Genomic DNA, 20,966 nt, shown 5'->3' with positions numbered 1-20,966 from the left:
TACCTTTCTTTGTAGCCCTTGATATAACAAATGGAATAGGTAAGGATCATTACTGGATGCTAACAACAGTGGCTGAAAGGTTGTTGGGTTATTCATAGGGTCTCAAAGTATCATCCCGCAGATCATGTGCTAATTATAAAGAGAAAGATAAACCTTACCACAGAGTGATCTGGTTATCGCTACCTTAACCAAGTGGTAAAATTTAGCTCGCCAGTAGCAGGACGTGATATTATATGTCTCCTGATGTGATGTCATGTGAAGTTCACATCATCTCCTATGTAACATTTTCGCTAAAACTGCTTATCTTGAATGTAATCACAAAGAAACAAACAGATAAATTGAGAAATGTAGAAAATTCTACAATTATCCAAATTCTTCAAATAAGTCAATGTCATGAAAAAAACAAAGAAACAAACAAGTAGGCATATTGTTCTAGATAAGAGACATATTAACCACATGAACCTTGACTGGAACCTGGATGACAAAAGTAAAACAAATACTATAAAACACTTTTTAAGGGACAATTGGAGAAATTTAAATACAGAGTATATATTAGATATTACTGAATTACTATTGATTTTCTGAGGTGTGTTAATAATGTGATAAAGGAAATGCCATTCGTAGAAGAGATATGTGAAATATTTAGGAAGGAAATAATAAGGTATCTGCACTTGCTTTCAAATGGATGAGATAACTGATATGCCCCACTGACAGGCCAAAACTGAAATCCACATATTGTCACTATCATATTGTGCCTCAAATTCAATGAAATCCATCAAGCAGTAAGCCTATTAAATGTTCCTACATGATCTGTACCATTATAATAGATATCCACGTCACCATTCAAACCAAATTAAAAACAAAGCATAACAATCCTAAAGCAGCCTTACCCTTAAGTCATTAGCGGCCTATTTTCATTTTAAATTCTTTCTAGTTTCAATTCAAGGCAATTAGAAAAAATGCATACCTGTTCTATGTCCTTGGAATTGGAGGTCTGGTTTTCTCCCAGGACTCCAGGCTGCTCATTTTCCCACGGTAATTTATTTTTTCCTTTTCCTGCACTTAATACCCTTCGGGTACAGATAGTCGGACTGTAAGATCCATAAATTTGCATGCTGTCCCTTGTGTGGTCACCACAGTGACAGTGTGCACTCTGAGTTCTGTTACCAGCCAAAAGCCAGTCTGTATCTGCTCCATGTGCCAGATGGCTTGACCTACCCTGGGCAGATGATGGCATAAGCACTGCATATTCCACAAATCCCTGTTCTGTTAACCTTGGGAGGGTTTTCCTAGCCAATCTGGCCTGCACAGCATTCATCACCCCATCTCCGTTATCTTGCAGTTCAACAGTATCCACAGCTTTGAAAAGGATGCTGGTTTTACCTGAGCCCATTGACGATGCCAACACAGCAAAGGCTTCAAGAGCTGCTTGGCGTACCCTGCGTTTGCTATCTACAAGAGCTGGAGCAAGATTAAAAGACAGTTTCGGTAAGTCAAAATCCTCGCTGGGATAGGTCAGGAGGGAGCAGATGCAAATGTTCACTACCTCCTCTCTCACTCTGGAATGCTTATGTTTGAGATGTTCCAGAAGTAAAGAAAGCACCTGCTGAGGACCTACTTCCTTCATTAGCTTGAGAAAGATTTTCATGTATTCTTGTTTGATTACCAACTTGTTGTCTGCCAGCACTTTGACAGAAGCTGCTATAACCGGTCCCAAGAACTGTTGTACCTGCTCTCCAAGGCGAATAACCAGTAAATGCAGGACCTGAAGTGTGCCATGAACCACTTTGAAGTTAGAATCATCTAACAAATTATATAGCAAGCTAATGAAACCGACAAGACTGGAATGAGGGGTAGAACTAGGATTAAATCTTCCCATCACCTGTTTTAATTCCTCAACGGCCTGAGTCCGGTTCTTATAGTCTTCCTGATCTAACAATCTTGAATGCAGCTCTTGAGGAATAATCCCAAATTTAAGATTGCTGTTCGAAAGAGTCACTACGCAGGGGAGAGGATCTTCAGGAAATCCAGAGGCTTCAAGTTCCAAATAATAAGGAACTTGACTTCCAAATTGGGACTCCAGGCGGCGATTGTAGTGTCTCCGCAGGGCAGATGGCAGGCGAGAGATATAGGACTGAAATCTCTCTTGGCCAAGTCGTTCCCCAATTTGCTGAAGTGCAGAGAAAGCAGTCTCAGATTCTTCTTCTATCTCCTGATCGCCAAGCTTTCTGGCTAGGGATATTATTACCTCTGTGAGATCTAGGTTGAACAACAAATCCTCAGGAGTAAGCAAGATAGGGAACAGCAGTGCTGTGGCAGCTCGAAGCCGGGCATCCGTACTTTCCAGTCCTTGTTGTACAAGCATTCTCAGCACTTGTCCAGAACTACGCTTCAGACATATATGTAGGATCTGTAGTGCATCTTTCCGTAGAGCTGGATTCTCTTCTCGTAAGGAGACAACTAGTTGAGGCAGAAGTGCTAAGCTAAAGGCCTCCTCCAGCTGGCCTGCCTCCCCCTGACCCCGGAGAACGTCCGAAAGGAGTTGCAAGCAGAGTCGCTTCTCATCACTACCTCCTTCCACAAGCACTCGGCCCAGGGCCCGATACAATGCTTCCTTCCGTCGGGGGAAGCCGAGTCGACCGCCCCGCCGCGGCAAAGAAGCCTGCAAAGCCTGGAAGGCCTCAGAAGGATCTGGCGCAGTCCGGAGGAGTTGTAGAAGCCGAGTCTCCTCTTCATCTCCCCCTGACAAACCACTTCCAGACCCAGACCAACTACTTGTGATTGCCTCCGCGGGTATCGAAAGGGTCGAGGCCAGAGGCGAAGGTGTCGGCGGGCAGGAACTGTGGTCTCCGGCAGCTCCACGGCAATAGTTTTTCTCGCCTCTCATGGCGCCCCCAGCTCGATTATCATCAGTCTCTGGGGCGGAAGGACGACTGCAGCTCTGGAGGCGATAGGCACAGAGGGCTGGAAGTTGCTGCAGCAGGAGCAGCGCAGAGGGCACCGCCGCCATGGAGGGTCGTCAGGTGGCAGAGGCTGACGGAAACCATCGTCTCTGAAGGGCTCGATGGAGCCCAGCCTTCCAGTTCCTCTTCAAGCCCCAAGCTGCAGAGGAAGAAAAGGAACAAATTCAGTTAGCTGCCAAGCCGCCCCCGGGAGGTTGCCTTTGGCAAAATGGCCCCTGCCTGAGCCCCAGACCCCACAGCAGCCACCGGGCGTAACCAGGGGCACCACGTGACCAAACCGATGGCTTCCATGGTGATCTACCCAGCGCGGACCTCTTGACCCGGAAATCAACCTGCCGTGGTGAATGCTGGGTCATGTAGTCCACGTCAGGTGTTACGAATAGGCCGCAGGCTCTTGGAAAAGGAAGTGAGAACGTTGCGAAAGTAGAGAGCGTATCTAGAGCGGAGAAGGCAAAGAAGGGTGAAGGCCCTAAGCGGAAGTGACGTTTCCGCTCCTAGCGGAAGATCACCGCCCCACCCGAAAGGATTGGGGTTTGACTGGAGACGAGTGAGGATTCTGCCCCGACTCCAGTGGTCCGCGACTCCTCCTTTCGTTGCCGACGTGATTCCTGGGACTCAGGTATTTTCCTTTTGCTGTCCTCCTGCGGCGCAGGCTTTGGCAGAGTTTTGCCGGAGTGACGCAGGTGCTGCAGTAAGAGGTAAAGAAATGAACGGGAGCTAGCCGGGAGAGAGGCGACATCTTCTTGTGCAGGGTTTGTTACCGTTGTAAATGCGTTGCTTTCTACAACCCTGAGTAAGTGCGATCCTTTCCTCCTGCGGTCCGCGTACCCTGAATGGAGATTCGGACCAAGGCCAAGCTCATAGCTCGAGTACTTTTTTTCAAATTATGGTCTTTGGGGCCCTTACACTCTGCGCCCTCCCCCCCCCCTTTCCTACTTCGCTTACCCTCTGGTCGTGGAAGGTTAATGATTTTATTTCATCTTTCCTTACTTTCATCACTTTAAATTCTCTTTGAAAACGTACTTAATCTGTTTTTCCCTGTATCTCACCGCCTCTCTCTTGTATGTTCTCAAAGTCTCCTAATGCAGTTCCTCTCTGACACTTACTCCTTCCCTCCTCCCGCACGCTCTGCCACCCCAGTCTCCCTGCAGGATCCTTGCGCGTCTCTGCAGCCTTTCAGTCTCCTGGAGACCGAGATTGCAAAGACAATTTCACTTGCGGTTGAAGTTCTTGGCATCATGGACCTAAGAGAATTATGCCCTGTAGATTTAGGGCTAATAATAGACGTTTCTTTGTTTTAGGCGAAGTGTGAATTGGTGAGCGTTCTCTCCTTTTTGTAAATGAAACTTGAGCGGATACAATTGAAGAGCTGGAGTGTCTGGTGTGAGGCTGAATTCTTTGAAGTGTGGAAGAGATATTTTTTGAAGGAATGACACAATTACTTTAGAATGACCCACTGAGAAAAGGCCGAGTTATTATTTGAAGTCTCCAATTCATTAAGCTTAAATGCAAGTGAAGTTTTAGGATAATTGAGTTACATATGCCAAACCACTTTATAAATAATGTTGCTGGATAATGCAAGTTCAAACATAATTTCTGTCTGTTGTCCTAAAGCACAATTTGAATATCATAGGTTTCTTTTTGTCCTTTGGGAATAGAGTAAATGTAAATGAGGCTTGTGTAAACATCCTTATGTTTTGGTTTCAATTCTTGGTTGTTATTTTGATTTTAATTAGTCACTTTGGTTTTTAAATGAATCTGCCTAACTTGGTTTAACATTATTTCAATAGACCACCCCCCCCTTTTTTCCATTTTTTAAAAGTTTTAGGGATAGTGTAAGGGCTGGGAAGTGAAAACCAAGAGATGGTTGTAGCAGTGGTCATTAAGAAGAAATGTCTGTCTGGTTCTCATATTTCCAGTGTAAGAAACTCATATTTATACTTTTACTCATATATATTCAGGCTTCAGAAACCCAACTCAAACTGAACTAAATAAGAGAATGATATACACATTAGAATGTATGTATTAGAATGCCAGTTTATGTTGGAATAGAAGATAACCCTCTCCAGTGATCAGAATTTTCAGGTTGAAAAATCCAGTGCACTCTTTGCTGTATTGAAGAACTTGGGAAGTGGAGGTTGCTTGGCAATCATGAAATCAAAGAAAAGGAACTTGGAAAGTCTTGAATGATATATCATCATCAAAGTTATGGTAGAAGCTTGAGAATTACTCCTTCTCTCCACAGAGAATACTTTTCAAGGGTTGTGGATACTTAACCCAACCAGTTATTGTGTCCTTTCTCTTAGAACAAAGCGAAATGAGTCTTCATTTTGACCCCCTTTCTCAGGGATCCGTAGATCATTATGTTACAGATTGCAATTTATTTTATATGTTACATTTAATTTCTTTGATAAAGGCATGTTAGATGCATTAGCCTCCATGGTGGATATTTAGGAAACGGGACCTTATCAACATCATGTATCTTACTAATTATCTTTTAAGATTATTTTGTGGAAGACAAATCTCATTCATTTAATGTATAATCTATTTATTTCTTTGACGAAGCAAATTTAAATAAATCTTACTCTTGAATTCAAGTAATCCAGGGAATTGTAGGAATTGTGTATTAACTAGAAAAACCTTTTATATTTAGCCATAAGTAGAGATAGGATAAAAAATTTTTAAATCAAATTCCAGAATAGTGGAGTACACTGTGTATTTAATAGTACACCTTTGAAAGATGAAAGGCTATAATTAAGAATACTTTGAAAATACCAAATTCAGGTAAAACAAATTAAAAATATCAATTTTTTGAGCTGGACTTATAAACACAATTGCCGTAAAACATCTTTTTATTTCCACAGTCAGAGATAAGATATTAATTGGCTGGATGAGCCACCATAGTTTTTTCTGTGTTTTTACTCAAATTTTATAGACATCCAGGAATACTAGAAATCAGTGTGCATTCTATAAACTATTAAGACTTTTGTATAGTTTAAGAAGTTACTGTGAAGAAATACTATGCAAAGAAAAGGTGCTATTAACAGGTCATGATAAGACTACCATTTTTTGGGGCGCCTGGGTGGCACAGCGGTTAAGCGTCTGTCTTCGGCTCAGGGTGTGATCCCGGCGTTATGGGATCGAGCCCCACATCAGGCTCCTCCACTAAGAGCCTGCTTCTTCCTCTCCCACTCCCCCTGCTTGTGTTCCCTCTCTCGCTGGCTGTCTCTATCTCTGTCGAATAAATAAATAAAATCTTTAAAAAAAAAAAAAAAAAAAAAAAAAGACTACCATTTTTTGATTGTTTGCTGTGTGTCGTACAGGGTGGTAGATACCTAATGAATATTGACTCATTGAATTTTCACAACAATTTTTTGAAGTTACATCTATGTGCTGTGGCACATGTTATGGATGTTTTCATGGAAATTAATTGGACAGAGAAAGAAAGTAAAGCAAATTAGTCAGTGTAGCTACTTGGTTAGAGCTTTGGAATAGTTTTGGTGGGGAAAAGTTTTGAAAGTATAGGATAAAATTTGATTTTTCCAATATTAATCATTCATTTATTTTATTATATGTTATTTAATTATATATATTTTAATCTTCCTTTTTGGGGTTCTGTTCTGAAATTTTTTAGTTTCTTATTTGAGCCAAAACTTCAATAAGGTTAAAAAATTATGAGTCTGTTTTTATGTATGTGAAATTACAGGTTTTCTTGATGTATATCAGAGATACATTTTCATTTATTTAGGTTTATGTTTCAAAGTCATTGTGCATTTCTGAGTCAAAACTATAATTTTAAACAATCCAGTTTTTGTTGCATTTCTGGTACTAATCTGTGTAAGTTAACAGGATTTCACTTTCATTGCAACCAGTTTTTCAGTGGACGGATTAATTATGTAACTTACAGCTTTTGCTGAATGTAAAAAAAAAAGGCTTTGAGGGTTTTCTTTCATATTATTTCTGACTTCATGATATAATGATTCATATTATAGCAGGCTTCTAATTTTACTTTTGTTTCTCCAGGTATAATGAAAGTCAATCTCAAAGAACAGGAAAATATGCCAGCCTGTTCTTGGGCCCACTGATAAAATAGTATGCCATCATTAATTGAATTCTTCTGTGAGGAGAGTTGAACTGTGGGAAAGAAATTTAAGAAAAGAACTGATCTGATAAAATACTGTCATTTTTTATAGATCACACTTTTTACAGCAAAGTATATGTGTGTTTAGATTTTTTTTAAACAATTCTTATTTCTCATCACCATTTATTTGCTCTTGTTGTAGCAGATAATTGTCTCCCAGCTGATTTCAGCACCACTGTTGTGTAGCTTAGGTGTCAGTTAAGTAGTTACTAAACTCACAGCCTGACCTTTATTAGCTTTGTTTCAGCACCTAAAATTATGAAGCTGCTGTGGACTGTGGAAAGTTTGATTTTATCTAACATTGTCTTTATGTTGTGCGCATTCATGTAACAAGAATGCTGCCATTATATAAATAACAGAAGGGAATGATAGTTCCATCGATCCTTCTGTATTTCATTTTAAAGCCCTGGTGTACTATTGTATTTGATCTACATAGTATTTGTATATATTTTACATAGGTATGTGTAGTTGTACGTGATCTAACAATTTTTAAGTTTCTGTCCTGCACTTTTTTAGATTCTTGTTTGAGTTAAAACTTTAATAAGGTTAAGAGATTATAAGTGGGGCTTTATAACAGTAATGAAGAACTCTGGAGACAACGTGCCAAGGTTTAAATCTTGCCTGGGCCTAATTTCTCTGTGCCTCAGCTTACTTTATAAAATAGGAATAATAACAACAACAGTACCTATCTCATGGTATTATTCTGAGGATGAAAGGAGTTAATACATGTGAAAAGTTTAGAACAGTAACTGGCACATCTTGACAGTCAAAGGCTTTTTCCACCTAGCTCTTTATAGAATAATTTCCTCAGGAGTGGCAACAATTATAAATTGGTTCAGTAAATATTTTGAGCAAGTCTACACTGTTCAGCATTGAAATTTTTTGAGTGTAATATATAGAGAACATTGTTCTTAGATTAAGAAAACATTATAGTCCCAGTAACATCTCTTACTACTTGTATGATCTTTGTTAATTCATTTAAACTCTCTGAACTTCAGATTCTTCATTTCTAAGTCTTATGCCAAGCTTAGTGCCCTATACATACATTCTTTTTTTCCTCTGTGCAAAATTTCAAAAACATGCAAAAACAGAATAATATCATAAACCCTCATGTACCTATCGCCCAGCTTCAATAGTTAGCAACTCAGGACATCATCTACATCTCCACTTACTCATCCCATATTATTTTTTTAGAAATATTTTATTTATTTATTTAGAGAGAGAGAGAGAATGTGCGCATGTGTGCCAGGGGGGTACAGGGAAGGGAGGGAGAGAGATAAAGAGAGAGAGAATCTCAAGCAGACTCCTTATTGAGTGTGGCGCCTGATGCGGGGCTCAGTCTCACAACCCTGAGAACAAATCCTGAGCCAAAATCAAGAGTCGACGCTTAACTGACTGAGCCACCCAAGTGCCTCTCATCTCATATTATTTTAAGCAAATCCCTGATATGATATTATTTTACCTACAAACATTTTAGTATATAAAAGATAAAAACTCTTAAAAACATAACTACAGTATCATTTTTCAGCAACAGTGATTAGTTAATATAATCAGTAATCTAGTTAGTTTACAAATTTCCAGTTGTCTCCTACATGTGTGTGTCTGGGTGTGTGTGCATGTGTCTGCATGCACGCACACACACCTATACAGTCACAAGTTGTATTTGTTTGATATGTCTTTCAAATTTTTTTTGATCTGTAGGTTCATTTTCTTTTAATTTCTTTCAGTTTATTTGTGGAAGCATCTAGGTTATTCCGTACAGTTTCTCACAGTCAGGGTGTTGTTGCTGATTGCATCCTTCTGTTACGGTTTAAGATGCTTCTTCTGTTCTCTGTATTTCTTGTAGATTAATAGTCGGATCTAGACTGTGGACTGCATGTTTGATTTTGGTGTGTGTGGGGGGCTGGGGAGTCAACAATATCCATAATTGATACTATGGTCTTCTATCAAAAGATCCAGATGTCTGGTTGTCTTCTCTTTTTGTGATATTAGCAGCCCTTCATAATCAATGCTTTTGATCAATACCTGCATTTATTCATTGAGATTGTGAAATGGTGACACTCTATCATTCCTTCTTTATTTATTAACTGGAGTACTTTTATAAAAAGAAACTTCCCCTCATGTATTTGGTACCAGTGGTACAGTTAGTATTGGAAAGACGTGATAAATGTTCGATTCTTTCCCTTTATTTACTAGGTTTCAAATAATAAGTTGGTTCATTAGCATCCTCCAGTGCTGATGAATTACGACTCTCTTTAAATTGTCATAATTGTATTATCATTATGGACTCATTGTTTTAAGCATTTCTGATATCTTTTAATCAGTTGCAGTTATTGATACTCACTTTGTCCCATCTTTGACTAGTGATAGTCTGCCTATTCAGTTTAGTTCCTGTTTTTATAACCTTAGTTGTCATTGATAGCTTTCTTGCTCTCTAGTATGTAAAGATTCCAAATTTATCTTGACATTTTCCGCCTAGGACTTGAATCAGCCATTTGAACAAGGAGTTCTGATCCCTTGGGGAGGGATTGATATTTAGGGACCACATCTGGGTGGTAGGAGTGCTCCTTGCTACTGGGTTGGTCATAGTTCCTAGCCATTTTCAGTAAACAGAGCTAGGAAATATAATTAACTTTTTCCTTAAAATAATGTACATATTTTATGCATTTGTATATCTCATATGTATTTTCTATATCATATACCTAAAATATATAGTAGTACATGTAATTAATGTTTCTGTATATAGATTTATTCCCTCCTATACTTTTTATTCAAAATCAGAGTACAAGGTTTATATTTAATATCTTAGTCTTATGTCTTTATCTCTTTTCTCCCCTGTTGAGAATTACAGATCACAGTGACCCTAGGGATGATGATATTAGAAATGCCTTGTAATTATGCAATGCACACATAACAATTTGCAATGCACACATAACAGTTTCAGAATCAAATAACACTTTCACCGATAATGTGATTACTGAAAATAGTATAAAGTTTTTTGTTTTGTTTTAGGGCATATCCCACTAGTAACAGACCATCAAATTACTGTTTTAAAGTTATTTGGAATGGTATGGTTAGGTCACTAACTAGATAAATATTGGGTTCCTTTGCTTCCTTTAATTTTCAAGTTTCTTATGGATTGTGTTTTTAAGATTTAATTTTGTTGTATAATTATGTAAAATACTTTACTGATTCCATAGGCAAGTCAAAAAATGGATTATATTTGGAGATGTCTAGCTTCTATCTATCCCCTCTACTCTGTAGTTAACCTTTTAAAAATATTTAAAATTTCCTTTGTTTTTTAATATAACTGAACCTGTAAACTTGTCACCTCCCCTTAGATAAGTGGTGATGTACTATACACATATTTCTCTTCCTTGCTTCGATCAGGGAGATCTCTCTAGAGCTGTATGTATAGAGATCCCTCATTCTTTTTCCACAGCTGCATAGCACTCCATTGCATGGATATGTCGGTTTTTTTTCCAACCATTCTTTTGTTGGTGTACGTTAGAGTTATTTTAAAATTCTTGGTCAGTTACATCTTAGTCTCTCAAGCATAAAAATAAGCGTAAAGAATTGTTATTTCGCTTTTACAAATAAACTTGCAATTATTAACTTTTTGTAGTTGTCATTATATATTTTTTGCCATTGTATTTTTTGAGTAAATTCTTAGAAGTCAGATTGTTGGGTCAGAGGGTAAATGCAAATGTTATTTTGCTAGATTTTCCAGATTTACCTCCAGAGGTCTTATATCATTTAATATTTGCACAGCAACTTGTGAGAATGCCTGTTTCTCACAGTCGTACCAACACAGTGTATTGCCAAGAGAAAGAACTATTAACTCATTTTAATCTATTTGATCATAAGTGAAGTTGAGTGATTTTTTCATATAGTTAAGAACATTTGCATTTTTTTAAACTAGCTGTTCTTTAGTCTATTTTTCCTGTAGGACTAGAATATTTTAGAAATGTTATACATACTCCGATATGTATTTTACATATGTTGCAGATATTTTTCTCAACCTCAGATTTCTCCTTTGCTTATGATTTTTTTAGCTAGTCAAAGTATTGTAGCTAGTTAAAGCTTTGTAATGTAATCAAGTTGATCTGTCTTTTCACTTATTGCTTCTGGGTTTTGTATCATAGTTAGGAAATTATTTCTAATCTTGGTTACAGAGAAATTCACCCTGTTATTGTAATATGTTGTATGATTTCATTTTTTACATTCATACCTCTGATCCATTAGGAGTTTATCCTGGTGTAGATTTGTGGAAGGGATCTAATTTTACCTATTTTTTATAAGGCTATTTAGTTATTCTAACATGTTTATTTAAAACCCTATTTTCCTCATTGATTTTGAAATACTGCCTTTATCATAAGCTAAATTTGCATAGGCTAAATGATCTATATCTGTATTTTAATTCTTCTCCATTGGTCTCTTTTTCCAAACCAAACATTCTATTTAATCCACAGCGACAAGTTTTACAAATGACAAAGTTCAAGTTAAGAATAAGTAATTTGCCCAAAGTATACAGCTATTAAGTAGTCAATGTAGACTTGAACTCAAATTGCTCAGTGTTCTTTGCGGTTTTCCATGATACTTGCTTTTTCTTCTGCACAAGGTTGTCACTGAGATGAAATTGTCAATGAGGTGAGGTTTTAAAAATTAGAAGTTATTGCTTCTTTGATTTATTTTTAGCCATTTAGAGGTAAATGGCTGAGAACCAAATATACTCACAGTTGTAGTTCATAATTTTGAAGGAGTTACAGTATGACGTAGGATGATTTTTTTTAGTAGTTACACTTGTGCTGGCAATATTTTAACTAGTTCTCAAAAATTAGCATGCATATCAGTTGCCTGGAGGGCCTGAAACACATATTGCTGCCCCTTTCTGTCTATGTACTTTCTGATTTCTTAGATGTGTGGTTGGGCTCAAGAATTCTCATCCGTAGCAGGTCCCTGGGGATGCTGATGCTGGTGGTACAAGGACCATATTTTGAGAACCATTGTTTTAAAGCTTCCAAAAAAAAAAAAAAAAGTTAAAGTTTAGTGAATTTCTCTTAAGCCAGATTTCTTCAGAAAGGAAAGGCATCAAATTAAAAATTTTAAGAATGATATTATGACAAACCTCCAGTGTAATTCATTTTAAGTTCCCTATTTTTACCTTGCCCTTTTAAAGTTTTTAGTTTGAGTTGTTTTTTGTTAAGCATTAAAAGTATTATCTCTTCACTTAAACTTTATTCTCAATATTTCTTTTTTTTAATTTTTATTTAAATTCAAATAGTTAACATATAATCTATTATTTGTTTCAGGGGTACAGGTCTGTGATTCATCAGTCTTATTGATTCATCAGTCTTATGTAATACCCAGGGCTCATTTCATTGTAGTTTTGGTTTGTTTTTCCCGATGCCGAGTGATGTTGAGCACTTTCTCATGTGCCTCTTGGCTATTTGGATGTCTTCTTTGGAGAAATGTCTGTTCATGTCTTCTGTCTATGTCTTGATTGGATTATTTGTTCTTTGGGTGTTGAGTTTAATAAGTTCTTTATAGATTTTGGATACTAGCCCTTTATCTACTATGTCATTTGCAAATATCTTCTTCCATTCTGTCAGCTGTCTTTTGGTTTTGTTGACTGTTTCCATTGCTGTGCAAAAGCTTTTTATCTTGAAGGCCCAATAGTTCATCTTCGCCTTTGTTTCCCTTGCCTTTGGAGACATGTCTAGCAGAAGTTCCTGCGGCGGAGGTCAGAGAGGTTGCTGCCTGTGTTCTCCTGTAGGATTTTGATGGATTTCTGACTCACATTTAGGTCTTTCATCCATTTTGAGTCTATTTATATGTATGGTTTAAGGAAATGGTCCAGTTTCAATCTTCTGCATGTGGCTGTCCAATTTCCTCAGCATCATTTGTTGAAGAGACTGTCTTTTTTCTATTGGATATTCTTTCCTGCTTTGTTGAAGATTAGTTGACCATAGAGTTGGGGGTCCAGTTCTGGATTCTCTATTCTGTTCCATTGATCTGTGTGTCTGTTTCTGTGCCAGTACCATACAGTCTTGATGATTACAGCTTTGTAATAGAGCTTGAAGTCCAGAATTGTGATGCCACCAGTTTTGGTTTTCTTTTTCAACATTCCTTTGGCTATTTGGGATCTTCTGTGGTTCCATACAAATTTTGGCATTATTTGTTCCAGTTCTGTGAAAAAAGTTGATGGTGTTTTGATACAGATTGCTTTGAATGTGTAGATTGCTCTAGACAGCATAGACATTTTAACCATATTTGTTCTTACAATCCATGAGCATGGAACGTTTTTCCATTTCTTTGTGTCTTCCTCAATTTCTTTCATAAGCGTTCTGTAGTTTTTGGAGTATAGATCCTTTGCCTCTGGTTAGGATTATTCCTGGGTATCTTATGGTTTTGGGTGCAATTGTAAATGTGATTGGCTCCTTAATTTCTCTCTGTCTCTGTTCTATATCTGGGCTCTCTATTCTCTTTCATTGGTCTGTTTGTTCTTTCACTACCGCTACCCTGTTTTGATTACTATAGCTTTCTAATAATTCTTGAAATTAGATAATGTCAGTTCTTCAACTTTGTTCTTCTTTTTCAATATTGAGTTGGCTTTTCTGCATCTTTTACCTCCCCATATCAATTTTAGAATCAGTTTGCCGTAGCCATGAAATAACTTGCTGGAATTTTTATTGAGATTGCATTGAATCTATAGTTCAAGTAAGGAAGAATTGACATCTTGATAATATTGAGTCTTCCTACCCATGAACATGGAACATCTCTTCATTTATTTAGTCTTTGGTTTCTTTCATTAGAATTTTATAGTTTTCCTCATATAGCTCTTGTATACATTTTGTTAGATTTGTATCTATATGTTTCATATTTTGTAGGTGTTAATGTCAATGGTAATATGTTTTAAATTTCGAATTTCACTTGTTGATTGCTGATGTGTTGGATAGTGATTGATTTTTGTATATTAGCCTTGTATCTTGCTATCTTATTATAATTGCTTATTGGTTCCAGGAGTGTTTCCTTTGATTTTTTCAGATTTTCTACAGACAGTCATGTCATCTGCCAACAAAGACAGTTTTATTTCTTCCTTTCCAATCAGTTCACCTTTTATTTCCCTTTCTTGTTTCATTAGCTATAGCTCCGTTTTCAATCCCTTCTCTTATTTTCTGTATCCATTCACCTTTCCTGTTTATTCTGCACTTTTCAGTCTGAATAATATTCTCTTTGTTAAATCAGACAAATGAGAGTTAAGAATCTCAGGCAATGAGTTTTTTATGTTATACAAAACAGCACATATAATTAATTGCATGTAAAGGAGTTGAGTACTTAAATGTTTACAGACTTAGAGATGAAGTGAATTTTGACCCAGCTTTTTGAGAATTTGAATTGGATGAAAAGAAGATGAGAGGAGAAAGGTTAAGACAAAAATCTGACATTTGGCAAGAAAATATTTGTATAGAGCTATAGTGATTACGTGAGCTAAATTGGAATGAAAGGGCATTGTGGAAAGAATGGGAATTTGTGAAAGTGAAGATATGGGAAGAGGCAACTTAATAAAATGGCACTATAGTGCTGTATTCATAGCACTTCAAGTTGTGTGTACCTTTACATTTTAAAAAACCATTTTCATGTGAGTAGCTTTCTGAGAGGGAGGTATTCTTACTTTATGAATAAAAAAATTAATATGTAGATTAAGAAATGTAACAATTCTATATAACAACAGTATATGACCCAATTAGGACTAAAACTCATTATCCTGTATTTCCAAGGTCCCTGTTCTTTCCTGATCCTGTTGGCGCCTCTGTTGCCTCATCATAATACTCTATATTTATAACTCTTAACAGTTTATTGTATTTTCATGTGCAGTATCTAATTTGACTCTCAAAAACCTTGTGAGGTGTATAGTTCAGGTATAATGATCTCATTTTGCAGATAAGAAAAATAAAGATGAGAGAAGTTAACTAGAGGTAAAGTAGCTAGGACTGCTTTCTTAATTTTGTCATTTATTTTCTATATCCGGTTTTCATTCCTGTTCATTTTTCACTTTTTAGTTAAGATATTTTTTTCCATTAAACTGAAACTAAAGGGAGTTAAGCAGATTAAAAGGTCAGTACTATAGTAAGTAAAAGTACAGATCTAGATCTAAACTTATGCCTATCATTGCTGTCTTCTTACCAGTATTCTGTTCTGGAGTAAAGTACCTATTTTAAGACCCAGAATTTTTTTCTTTCCAACAATTTCTTGAGTCTTGTTCATACCATGATGGAAAATTATTATTAGATGTTGTGTGGAATTATTTGGAAAGACCAGAAATGGAGGTCAGTGATACTAGCTGCTAGGTGGCCATGATAACATAATTTGTTAATAGATTTAAAATTCATTTGAAACAGGTGTGAAATGATTAAGTTCTTGATGAAGATAAAAGTTTCAGTATATGGATATTTCCACTTAAAAATGTATAGGAATAAAGTACTACACTCTCCCAGTCTTACCAGTATTGATATTACTTAATACTTTTTGGAAAGTTTTGATTTATTTGATAATACTTTAAAAATTGGAATGAAGTCTACTTTTTTATTATCCCAATAACTTATGTTCGAGGTAGGAAGGAAACAGTTCCTATTTCTAAGCAGCTGCTAAGATCCATTCTGAAGTATCCATGTGTTAATTTCTTAGGGCTGCTGTAACAAATCGCGACAGGAATTTATCCTTTCACACTCTGAAATTAGTTATCAGTGGGCTGAAATTAAGGTGTTGGCAGGGCTGTGCTCCCTCTGGCAGTTCAGGGAAGAATGTGTTCCTTGCCTCTTCCAGCCTCTGGTGTCTACCAGTATTGCTTGGTTTGTGGCTTCATCATTCTGATCTCTGCCTCTGTGGTCACATTACGTTCTTTCCTCCTTTCTGTGTCAAATCTCCTACTATCTTCCTATAAGGTACATGTGGTTGCATTTAGGGCCCACCTAGATAATCCAGTAGATAATGTCTCCATCTCAAAATCCTTAATTATAACTTGAGTGTCTTTTTTGCCATATGATAACATTCAAAGGTTCCAGGGATTAGGATGTGGATGTCTTTTTGGGGAGCCATTATTCATGCAGCCTACCACAATCCCTGTTGCTTCTTTTTCTTCTTTTTTTCTCTCATCTTTTTTCTTTTCTCTTATTTTTTATTCTTTTTCATCTTTCAGAAGTACAAAGTGGCAAAAAGATTGATTGAATATGATCTAAAGTTATGTTGAAGAGTTGAGTAGATACCTAATTGCCCTTACTATAGAGCATCAAATTGTGTTCACATTACTTTTTTGTTATTGAATTAGTTAATAGTAATACTTTTGTTAAATTCAGCACCCATTATTAAAGTAATTACTGTGTCTTCGGGTAAAGTGTATGAGTTAACATGAAATTTATTTCCAGTTAAAGCATCTGTTGATTAGATTGGCAGGCATTGATATTATTGAGAAAATAGCCAAAAAGTTATTAATGTTGCTTCAAAACTCATTTTTTTTAGGGTTTTTTTTTTTCACATTTGCATTTTGTTTCAGTGGTAACTTGAATTTAATGAAGAGAAACAGAAGAGTTCCAGTCCAAAAGTCCATTATCAAGAGACCTTTGTGGTTTGGGGCATATCACATAACCTTTGGGCCTTTGTTTCCTAGGATCTATAATATAGGAATTGAATTATTGATTGTTAATTATATGATTGCTAAAAGCCTCAGTCTAGTATTTAGTATAAAGTATTTAAAAACCAACAAATAGGCCAATAAACAAGAAATTTCATTTATTTTGTACTATTTGAAAAGGGAATCATACAGGCAAGATTATTTTGAAATAACTGCCCGTGCTTTTTGTTTTTCTGCAGATGGACCACACATCCCCGACCTACATGCTTGCTAACTTAACCCACTTACATTCTGAACAACTTCTGCAGGGCTTGAATCTTCTTCGCCAACATCACGAACTCTGTGACATCATTCTTCGAGTCGGTGATGTTAAAATCCATGCTCACAAAGTGGTACTTGCCAGCATCAGCCCATATTTCAAAGCTATGTTCACTGGAAACCTTTCTGAAAAAGAGAACAGTGAGGTTGAGTTTCAGTGCATTGATGAAACTGCTCTCCAGGCCATTGTGGAGTATGCCTATACAGGAACTGTTTTTATTTCACAGGACACAGTTGAATCTCTTCTTCCAGCAGCAAACCTACTCCAGATAAAACTTGTTCTGAAAGAATGTTGTGCATTTCTTGAAAGCCAACTTGATCCTGGTAACTGTATTGGAATTTCTCGTTTTGCAGAGACATATGGTTGTCATGACCTTTATTTGGCAGCTACTAAATACATATGCCAGAATTTTGAAGCTGTTTGCCAGACTGAAGAGTTTTTTGAGCTTACACATGCTGATTTGGATGAAATTGTTTCCAATGACTGTTTGAATGTAGCTACAGAAGAGACTGTGTTTTATGCACTTGAGTCTTGGATCAAGTATGACGTACAAGAACGTCAGAAATACTTAGCACAGCTACTTAATAGTGTGAGATTACCATTGCTGAGTGTTAAGTTTCTCACTAGACTATATGAAGCAAATCATCTTATTCGTGATGATCGCACTTGTAAACATCTTTTGAATGAAGCCCTAAAGTACCACTTTATGCCTGAACATAGACTCTCTCATCAGACTGTCCTGACGACACGACCTCGCTGTGCTCCCAAAGTACTTTGTGCAGTAGGAGGAAAATCTGGACTATTTGCCTGTTTGGATAGGTAAATAGAAGGCTTTCTTAAAGGATTGATGCTAAAAGATTTATACTTTTTAAGTGTGCTAATTTTCTGTTTTTTAAATAGTTTGATTTTACTATTTACTTTATTTGCTTTTTGTTTTTGTTTTTGTTTCTTCTATTCTTCCTAAAACACTTATCAGGTTGTTTTAATCACATCACCATCCATTCCTTTTAACACTCTCTCAGTTTTTAACAGCCTCCTCCCAGCTCCCCCATGTACAAACTTTATGAATTTTGGTTACTTTTCTACCATTTTATGTCTTTTTTTCTTTTAATTTGTGAAACTGTTTACATTATTATTTGACCAGGTCAGTAGGGATTTATTATTGCTAACTGTAGCAGAAGATGCTAAAGAGGAGAGCTAGGAATTATTGAGAGGGCAGGCTGGGGACAAGAGTGGGTTTGAACGAATACCGTCAAGTAGAAGAATCACCAAAGAAATAAGAAAAGTAGGACACTGAGTACAAATCATGGACATATGTATTTATTTTCTTCAGTATAAATATTTTTTAATGACAGTAGTAAAGAGTGCTTCCTTTTCTAATACTCTACAGTAGGAGTTGTCAGACTTTTTCTGTAAAGAGGCAGATAGTAAATATCTTAGACTTTGTGGCCATATGTTCTCTTATGACTACTCAGCTCTGCCATTGTAGTGTGAGAGCAGCCATAGACAATATGTAAACAAATGAGATGACTGAGTTCCAACAAAACTTTATTTACAAAAGTCACTGGTGGGCTGAATTTAGCCCTTAGCCATAGTTTGCCAGTCCTTGGTTTGGAGCATCATACAAGTAACTTTTATACGTTGAAAATAGAGCTGGATGTTACTTTTGCTTTACCCTTGAATGGGAATGCTTCATGAAAACTCTCATGTTTGATTAGTTTATTTAATACTGTGATTTCTTTCTGGCCATTTTCAAAAATTTAGTAGATTGCCACCCTCCAGTGGTAGGAAACTATTGATGTTTTAGCAGTGTCATCTGATATACCTGTGCCTTTTAGAAAGTCTCAATTGCATTTTAATTGTCTAAATTAAACCAATTGCATAGTCTAAACCTAGTATCATTGAGATTACCATTAGTTATGGTGACTACAAAAATTGATTGTTTACTCTTATTTTTAAAGGCACTAATTATGGGCATAAAGTAAACATATTAGTAAAATGTCATGACAAAAAATTCCAAATGTGAATTTACATGGTAAAAATTCTTGACCAGTTGCCTCTTGGTCTCTCAAATATTAAATATAACATACATAAATTATTAAAAAGTTATAAGAACTGTTCATATGTTTAGACCCAGTAATTCATCTTATATCTGTTATAAGAAAAAAAAAATTTTTAAGTAGGCTCCATGCCCAGCACAGAGCCCAACTCAGGGCTTGAACTCATGACCCTGAGATCAAGACCTGAGCTGAAATCAAGAGTCAGATGCTTAACCGACTGAGCCACCCAGGCGCCCCAGAAGAAAAAAAAAATGTTAATGTCATTTGCACAAAGCCATTTATTGCAGTATTATTTATAACTATGAAAAAATTGGAATCAATCTAAAAAATTATTCAAGTTAATTCTACAAAAAATATTTAACACCTGTGTATCAGACATACTATGCTAGATAATGAATCTTTAAGAAGTTTATAATTTAGTTAAGGAGACAGATATTTAAGTAGATAATAAAGATAATACCATGGAAGTGTTAAGGAAAGGCATTTATCCCATTTGGGGTATTTAAGGAAAATATTATTGTGGAGAAGTTAACGTCCAAGCTGAGTGTTGAAGGCTAAGCAAGACCCAAGCAAAAGGTCACAGGAAGTGCACAAAGACACAATGAAATGGTAACAGTATAGGATGTGCAGGAGATGAAAAGCTTTTTGGTATTGCAAGAGTATAAAGTTCAAAGATCAAGGACCCCTGGCTGGCTCAGTTGGTGGAGCATGCGACTCTTGATCTCGAGCACCACGTTGGGTATAAAGGTTACTTAAAAATAAAATCTTAGGGGAAAAAAAAGAAAAGAAAAACCAAATTAAAAATTAAGTTCAAAGATCTAAACAGTAAGGGGTAGGCAGGGTCAGTATGGGCCAAGTCAAAGAAGGTATCCTGTGCCATGATGAAGAAGATTTTTCTTATGTGGGTCAGAAAACAATTTTAAGGAAGGTAGTGAAATGATCAGATTCATATATGAGATCATCCTTGGCTTCCTTTTGGAGAAAGATTGAGGAACCAGAATTAGTATCCAAGTCATTAGGAAAGAGGCTATTGTAAAAGTACAGGCAAGAGATTGTGCGGTCCAAAGTGGAAGTAGCAAAGATAGAAAAGGGGGCATTAATTTAAGAAATGTTTTAGGAGAGCAAATTGACAGGATTTAGTGAATGGATATGGGGGGACGGTGAGAGGGAAGAAGCAAAGATGAGTTAGATTTCTTGGTTAGATATTGGATGAATCTTATATACCAAGAGAGAGAATATAGGGGGAGGAGCCATTTTAAAGGGGAAAGTAATGTGTTCAGGTTTGGACATAATGAGTTTGAAGTACCTATTAAATATCCAGGTGAAGGATGTCCCACTAGCTGGAAATGATTGCAAAACTCAATGAAGACATCAAAACTGGATATTTGGAAGTTACTGGCATATAATATATCATTTGGAGGTACAAATTAAAACCATGAAGTCTTCTGGACTTCTTGACTGGTTTAAATGTCCCTTTCTTCTATCCATTGAGAACATATAGAAAGGAAAAAATATTGGTTCATAAATGAACCTCTGGGGAACATTAATATTGAAGATAAAGGCCGCAAGAACAATCTTAGAGGTAGGAGAATCAAGAGAGAATAGTATCATGAAAGCCAAGCAGTTTAAATGTGTCAAGAAGGAAGAAGTGTCATTAACAATGTAAAATGCTAAGGAACGTCCCAGACAGATAAAGATAGAAAAATGGCTCTTGAACTTGGCTCTATGGAGATCATTAATGACTTTTGGTAGAGTAATTTCAGCAGAATTATAGGAATGCTGTGGATATATTATAGCAGATTAAGATGTATAGCAGATAAAAAATAAGGAAATAAACTGTGAAGACTTAGAA

At 36.5% G+C, this 20,966-nt stretch overlaps 2 protein-coding genes across 4 annotated transcripts in view; one reads left to right on the top strand and one right to left on the bottom strand.

Annotated features, from left to right (window-relative positions):
- The window catches only part of TOGARAM1 (TOG array regulator of axonemal microtubules 1), a 69,167-nt gene extending 65,880 nt beyond the window's left edge, over nucleotides 1-3,287 (bottom strand). For both annotated transcript variants that reach the window (XM_040620864.1, XM_040620865.1), the window contains exon 1: nucleotides 968-3,287. In XM_040620864.1, the coding sequence (XP_040476798.1) occupies nucleotides 968-3,010 (2,043 nt within the window). In that variant the 5' untranslated portion in view covers nucleotides 3,011-3,287. The remainder of the gene's footprint in view (nucleotides 1-967) is intronic.
- A 146-nt stretch (nucleotides 3,288-3,433) lies between these two features.
- The window catches only part of KLHL28 (kelch like family member 28), a 31,172-nt gene continuing 13,639 nt past the window's right edge, over nucleotides 3,434-20,966 (top strand). Inside the window, exons 1-2 of one of the 2 annotated variants that reach the window (XM_008693714.2) lie at nucleotides 3,434-3,582; nucleotides 16,975-17,873. In XM_008693714.2, the coding sequence (XP_008691936.1) occupies nucleotides 16,975-17,873 (899 nt within the window). In that variant the 5' untranslated portion in view covers nucleotides 3,434-3,582. Of the gene's footprint in view, nucleotides 3,662-16,974; nucleotides 17,874-20,966 lie in introns of both variants that reach the window. The other variant, XM_008693720.2, reaches the window with a different exon arrangement.

The sequence above is a fragment of the Ursus maritimus genome, unplaced genomic scaffold (assembly GCF_017311325.1).
Source record: "Ursus maritimus isolate PB19 unplaced genomic scaffold, ASM1731132v1 scaffold_36, whole genome shotgun sequence".
Taxonomy (NCBI): Eukaryota; Metazoa; Chordata; class Mammalia; order Carnivora; family Ursidae; genus Ursus; species Ursus maritimus.
The sequence above is the reverse complement of the archived record's forward strand: the minus strand, read 5'-3'. Positions and strand labels throughout refer to the sequence as shown.